We start from the raw sequence: 7,500 nt of genomic DNA on the forward strand, positions 1-7,500 counted from the left end.
GTGTCACATTTCAGAAAAAATAAAGTTAAATTGTGCAATTAAAAACATTAGAGGGCATCATTGGTTGTGATGTTCAAGGTGTAAATTTTTTTTCCAAATATTTTCAAAGAAGTTTTGTTTGACTTTTATAAGATAAAACAATCATGTTTTAGGAACATATGCTCTCTTTTTAAGTATGTGTGACTGAATTTTGGTGCTCATTAAAGAGAAGCTTATAATAGCACTGGCTGGAACTGAGCATAGTGCAGACACTTCTGTGTATATTGCTCCACGTAACTCTGCCGGTGCACCTCAACCTGACCTATAGCACTTTGCTATTTTAGTCCTGGGCTGCTTCTGAGAGAGATTGACAAGAGTAACAAGTTTTATAGAGGTTAATTGATATGGGTAAATGTCCACTAGAATTTTAGTTGAAACTATCTCTCTTCTTTCCTCTAATGGTGTATTATCTTTTGCTTTGCAGACTCCAAATCTGTTTGGGAAAAAAAAAAGTACATTTTGACCCACTTCAATATTTATTCCAGCATGTTCCTAGAATATATCATCCCCTATCTACCTCTTTTAGAACACGCTGTATTTTTATATTGTTCAGTTATAAGTAATACATTCATTTCAATCTGCTTCCTAATGGTATGTGTAGTTCATAATTTGCTTTCTTATTTCCTAATATGTTGCAAATATAATCAAGAGAAAATCTTGTTTCTTTCAACAACGTAATAAGCAGCAAAATTATGGAATAAGCTGCATGTGTGTTGCACAGTCTACTTTACACCTTCAAACCTATAATTCAGCTCTTCAGGATCACTTTTCAGTCCTCTGAGATATTTTCTCCCCTTAAAAAACAAAAAAAAAGAAAATCAAGTTAACATGGGATTAGTAAAAGATGGAGACAAGATAAAAGATTAGGAACATGCCAAAGAAGTATGAAAATTGACCAGCACAACTTGTATATAACTTAAAAGGCACGACAAGAAAAACAAAACAAACAAACCAACCCAAAACCCAAAACAAACAAACAAACAAAAAACAAAAAGTCTGGAATTATTTTCGGTCTTCTGGAGGAAACAATGTATGTCTGTCTTGGCAGATTGCAGCATATTAGACCCTAAAAGTGCAGCAACTTTATACAGAGAAAAGTTATTTTAGAGGGTTTTAAAAATGTATTAGACCTAGTTCTTCTTTCACTACATTGCCTGTACTTGCGTGATAAATAAAGCAAGCCTACTTCACAGGCAAGAAAGATCAGAAAAAATAATTCTTAAAACAATTTTTACACTTTTAATGTTTCCATAAAGTAGCTTTTCTCCGAAATGCACAGCACAAGTAACCACATTACATGAAAGCATGGTATAAAAGATGCAGATATCTCATGAGTTTCCGAAGATTACTGTGTTAACTCTCAAGAAACTTGGAACATTCTCCCAAGTTACCATGTAATCATATTGAAATTACATTATACTGGACTTTCTTATCCCATACTGCATACTGCTGTTGCATTTAAAGTTCCTCAGGGCAAGGACTGTGTCTGTATCTATTTTGTAAGGTGTTATGCAAACATATGGTGTTGTAATAACTGATAAATAATCATGAGTACACAGTAACCTCAAACTTGGGCTGGGAGATCTTTTATACCTACACTCTTGCTTACTCGAATGTGTTATCCACATATACCTGTGAGCATATGCAGGTGAGCATACATGCACGTGGAAGCACAGTGTACTGGTGTGTACTGGTGAGAGTGGTAATGATGCTGAGGTAAAATCTGTCTTCAGACCTTTTTCTGGCAATTTTGTACCCCATTAACTGAAAACATTAAACCATTACATTTACAGACTGCACTATCATGCTTCTGTAATTGGGGGAGTAAAATTCTTTTGAATCAAAATTTCAAAAAACAAGTGAATGGTACATTCTAAGCAATTACCTGCTTTTTAAACTGACTGAATTTTTTGCATCAGTGGGGGGGAATGAAGTCAGCTCATTTGAAAATAAATAAATTATAGGTTTTATGACTCACATAAAGGAAATATGTCCTTGGTGATGCTTGTACTTAGCATAAACTACTAAGCAAGCTACATGTATACTCTTTAAACATTTTTTTTTTAAATTTTTAAACAATAATTAAAAGAATTAAAAATATCTTTCACAATCTCTTCCCCGGACATGCCTGTTGCAAGGATAGCAGAACCTGTTGTATTCTGCTCACCTGAAAACTTTATCATTGGGTTGTAAAACTGAGAAGTCATGATTTAAATGAAAAGAGGCAAATGCTAATAAAACCGAGATACTATTTTCCTAATTTTCCACTGTTTCTGATGAACACATTTTCCCATAGATTAACAATCAAATTACTACATAGTTCTCTGATTAATTCTGCTAGGAAAGAAAAAGGAGAAGATACATTTCCTCCACAGCACAGATAACTTATTTACTGTAACTGTGCGATAGACCATCCATGACAGTAGTCCTTGCAAAGCTTACCACTCATGCCTACAGTGGAAAGAGCCAGTAAATCCACATTCAAATGCAGAACTCCTTTGCTCTCATTTCTTCTTTAGCCTGATTCTTATGTTTTCTTCTCAGTGGAGCAGCAAACACACTATTAAAGCTCAAAAAGGGACTTCTTTGATCCTGGGAGAGAGAGAAAATAAAATGAAAACATTGTCCTACAAAAAACATTATTAAATGATCTCTGTAAAGTTGTGCTTGATTGAAGTCTCTGGGGAACAGCCACTTGGGTCTGGGCTGAAGTTCAGTTGCAGGCAGCTGTTCACCGAGGTCCTCTTTCCCTGTTGCGGATTGTGGTTTTGTTTTGCTAAACGGGCATGCATACCCCGAATCTCTCCCAGGAGGCTTGCTGTATTAGTAAGGTGTGTAGCTGGTCCTTCCCCTGCCTTTACCTCGCACACTCTTCCTCATACTGGGGGCCCAATCACTTCCATCATCCTTAAAGGCTACTTCTAGAAACTGCACTGAAAATTGGATATTCCCCTACAGCTCTGTTTTGGGGAACGGGTAGCAGATCTTCTGTTGTTGCTTAATGATTAAAGAAGAGCAGATAGAGAAATCTTAACAAACTCTAATTCACAGTTGTTCAAGCAGCCTAAAAGCAATTACATCTTTTGGACAATCATTTGTAAGGTGATTCTCTTTATCTGCATCAGCAATAGGGAGTGGAAATCTGTTCAGTCACTCTAACAAATATCCATAATTGGTTACATTGGCCTTTAGATGGCATATGTGACCTGGGAGATGGGAACTGGTATCTGACTCATCACTGGGAAAGTTTGTAGAACTAAATGAAATAATCAGTTTTGTTATTTTGTATTGTTTTGTGTAAGGCATGCTCTGATTAGGTCTTTTTGCATAACTCCCATTGGAACTAATGGAAGCCATATGCACAGGAGAGAAAAATGGACTCATAAAGATATTTTCCTCATCTTAACACTGTCTTATTTGCTTCTCTAGGCACCTTAACAATGAACATGCATTGGATGACAGGAGCACTGCTCAGTGTCGGGTGCAAATGCAAGTGGTTCAGCAGTTAGAAATACAGGTTTGTTACATGGATGTATTATCCTACTATCAGCCTATTTACTATCAACCTAAACTAAATTGAATACACTTGCCTTAGCGACTCTAGGTTAAAGCCATATGCTTCTTGCATGAAATTTGTTAATACTCATGAACAAGTGGGATTTTTTATTTAAAGATCTTTCACATTATAAATTATGCAATAATTATCTAACATCAAGGTTGTCTACAGTATTTTGCTTTAACTGAAACACCAATGCTGTTCATCATGAATGAAAAATGCAGTCCTTGGAGCAAAGACTGGATCCAAGCCATCTTCAGTTCTTGAAACACTGGATCTGGACCCCTCTTCCTTCTTCCCCTTCTGACCTCTGGTGTTTGTCTATGCCATTCTGCAGGATTAAAGAGTAGCAGTACTCCCAGCGTGTCAGTGGGCATTTTTCTGCAAGCAGAAGGTGTAATGTCAGACCTACTCAAGGAGGGTCCCACACCAAGGACTGTGAGGCTCCAGTGCCCTGTACATGCTCTAACCATTAGAGGTCACTGCATGTATGTGAATGCTCCCTTCTGCTTATGCAAGAAGTGATGAGTACCCCTGGGGTCTCACAGTACTGAGATTACACTTATCAGGCCACCAAGGTTGGGCACAAGCCTCATGAGTGACTCTGTGGGACACTTACACCACGCCGCCCCCTCCTGCCCATACAGTAGTCATAGCGGGGGCATCTCTCAGCAGTCCTGTCCCCTCTTGGGACCAGCCAGAGGAGCTCAAGAGACATAGCAAGGGACTGAGATTTTTGTCTCTGTTACTCGCCGTGTCTGGAGAAAGAAGGATAAACAGGTTTCTCCTTTCTCACCTTTTAGCATATTGTCTCACTGTCCTCTTTCATGTAAGAATACTTGTTCTTCTTTCAGCCAAGGCAAACTGTTTGAATATTTTTTATTTTAACACTGGAAACGCAAAACAGCGAGAGGATTGTACAATAATGTACAGAAATTGTCATTTGCCTTAAAATGAAAGATTTTTAAACCCAGGTAAAGCTGCTATTTCTTCTATAATATTCATAGGATAGTGTTAGCTTTATTTGTTTGTTAGGAATTTACGTCACGGCAAATACCATGTCTCTAAAGTGTCACACACCTAGTATGAAGCCACACAATATGAAGAAACCCTCTTCGCACCCCCTTGCCTCAAATGTTCTTTAATTGGAGATGCACTGATCAAATTATATCCATAATACTGAAAATATATCCAGTAGTTTCCTCTCTTAAAATTACTTACAAGTTGTTTTCCTTAGTCCAGTCTCAGTCTACAGGTGTAACTGTTGAGCAAGAACTCTCCAGAAAGTGATAATATTAAATACCAAGTGATTCTTATTGCAATTAATGATGTAATCATATTGTAGGTATCCAGAGCCAAGTCACTAGAATAAAATTTTGAGCATTTCTTCTTGCAACCTAGTTTGTGGGTAAAAAAATCTTTTCATGTTATAAGGTACATTTTCCTCTTTCATGTTCTGCTATTTTTATCCACAAGTTACATATTTCAAACACTTCCTCCTCTTTCTTTTTTTTTGCTTTTAATTTGGTAACTTGTTTGAGTCTGAAACTACCAATATTTACATACCATATGGTCAGAAAATGGTATAAGTTAGGAAAAAGTAGAGGTTTGAGTAATGAGATGTTTTCTAAAGGCAGTGTAAGGGCTGCTTAAGAACTGTTTACAATTTACAAAGGCTAGGCTGTAATCTAACAGTCCAAGTGAAGATTTAGCTTGCAGTGTGACCAATTATGCCATTTTTTACTTTGTCTGACTGCTAGTGAAGTAGGGTCCATCAGTTGTAATGAGACCCAGTTCAGTGTCGATGCCGACTTGATGGCAGAGTTCAGCATTTCACACTGCCTAGGCTCTGTCACTCTATTGAATTAGATTGATGATGGCAGATTGCAGGGGGCACTAACTGGACCTCAGTGGGAAAGGATGAAGTGTGTAGTCAATCCTGGCAGGCACTGTGCTTTGAGGACCCTTCACCCCTTCACAGCTGTTGGCACTAGGCCATTGCTAACAGTGTCCACAGGACTTTAAAGAGACTCTATGGGCCTTCTAATTTATGGTCTTAGTAACTTGTTACTGTTGAGGCAACTGTGGCCTCAATTCTCTTATTGACAAAAAGATGAAGTGCTATTTGTTTTCTCTGACCTCTTAACATATGAAAGGCTATAAAAGTTTTTTGGTTTTTTTTCTTTCTTTCCATGCCCAAAGTTACATTTCCTCTTAGATAAGTTTCTACTGACACAGACTTTTATATGTAGGAATCATTACACCGAGACAAGCTCCATGATAAGATGTATCACTGCAGTGAAATAGCTGTATCAGTCATTTCTAAAATGCTTCTGATCTCACTCTTTCTTAACAGCTTTCTAAAGAACGTGAACGTCTTCAAGCAATGATGACCCACTTGCACATGCGACCCTCGGAGCCCAAGCCATCTCCAAAACCTGTAAGTGCATATTGCTTTATAAACAGTAAATAGGTCTATGAATGTAGCAGGCTAAGAAAATGAACAATTTAGTGACAGTTAGAAAACAATGAGTGTGATAAAAAATGTGGCAATAGAATGAAAGTAAAATGCAATAGCTTGTCAAATTGTATGTTTCTTTAAAAGTAATGCTATCTTTTACAAAATCTATCCAATCTACACGATAGGCGACACTAAACAAAGTACACCTGTAAGTGTCCAAATCATTGCCTTGAGACTGAAGCTAGAGAGAATATCTTTTTGTGATGTATTTACAGATATTAAAAGAAAATCCACTTTGAAAGATTTGAAGTTCAGTGGCAGTAAAAAGTAAATGTAAAATGAATCTAGGTACTTAGAAAATTTCTCAAATTAGTTACACAAATAGGAGACACAAATAAACAATTTTTATTCTTAAACAAATGAACAAAAACGTTATTTTATTCAGCGAATTGAAAGAATTGTAAACACCAGGGGTTTGCTCCTTTTTTTGTCAGGGCTGCAGTGTTATACCTTCACTGTGATTGATGCTGTTGGGGTTTGTACAGGTACTGAAAAGTCACTGTTGCTTCCAAACGCTCCACAGCGCTGCATCGGGCCCCAGTTGTGCAGCTGGATCTGCAGGTTCAAACTCCATTAAACTCAGTGTGGCTTCATATAAGCAAAAGTATTGTCTGATGCAGGTCTAGTGTTGCACTGTCAGGTGTCAGGCATTGCAATACTTAAAATTTACTGTGCTTAGATGCACTGCACTTATACTAGAAGCTGTGTGAAACATGAACTGTTCATTAATGTTAACCACGACAGTAACTTTTGTATGTACAATATGAAGAGGATATACCAGTACTTGAAGATGAAGTGCTGGGGTATTGATGAAAATCTGTGGCTATAAATGTCTAGGAATGTAGGAAGAAGGAACATAATCTGTTTTAAAGAGCACACTTGCATATCATGCCCAGTTAATATTTACGTAGAAGGACAGCATGCTCCATCTCTTGTGTTTTCAGCTCCACGTACTTCAAAGAAAATCTTTGTTTGAGGGCACACTTCATAACCTGGTGATGAATGAAAAAAGTGTTGGCATTTCCTTAACCCCTGCCTTTGTGAGAGAAAATTTAGATGCATTATTTTTGCTTTCATTAGCCTAATTAAATTCAAATTTTTTGTTTCATTTATCTACTAAGGAAAAGCATTTGGAAACTTAAATTTTAGTATATGTGGGATATATATGAATAAAGCAATCTGAGTGCTTTTTACATTTCAATGCATTGTGAAGTTTTTCTCTCATGCAGGCTTCTCTAGCAATTCAGGTTATATACCAAATGCTGCTGAACTGTGCGGGAAAAGGTTTTCAGAACACATTTTTACTATTTAATTATTTTAACCCCAAATGATCTGTAGTCTATCAAAATTTTGAGAATATTGTTTCTTTAGAGTTTTAAGCCAC

At 37.0% G+C, this 7,500-nt stretch overlaps 1 protein-coding gene across 19 annotated transcripts in view; it reads left to right on the forward strand.

Moving 5' to 3' along the window:
- The window catches only part of FOXP2 (forkhead box P2), a 407,244-nt gene that overhangs the window by 365,444 nt on the left and 34,300 nt on the right, over positions 1-7,500 (forward strand). For all 19 annotated transcript variants that reach the window (XR_007905892.1, XM_051795471.1, XM_051795484.1 and 16 more), the window contains 2 exons: positions 3,469-3,556; positions 5,952-6,035. Coding sequence is in view for 18 of the 19 variants with exons in the window: in XM_051795471.1 (XP_051651431.1) it covers positions 3,469-3,556; positions 5,952-6,035 (172 nt within the window). In the remaining variant the exon portion in view is untranslated. The remainder of the gene's footprint in view (positions 1-3,468; positions 3,557-5,951; positions 6,036-7,500) is intronic.

This window comes from Manacus candei, unplaced genomic scaffold (genome assembly GCF_025592945.1).
Source record: "Manacus candei isolate 608988 ecotype Guabito, Panama unplaced genomic scaffold, ASM2559294v1 h1tg000043l, whole genome shotgun sequence".
Taxonomy (NCBI): Eukaryota; Metazoa; Chordata; class Aves; order Passeriformes; family Pipridae; genus Manacus; species Manacus candei.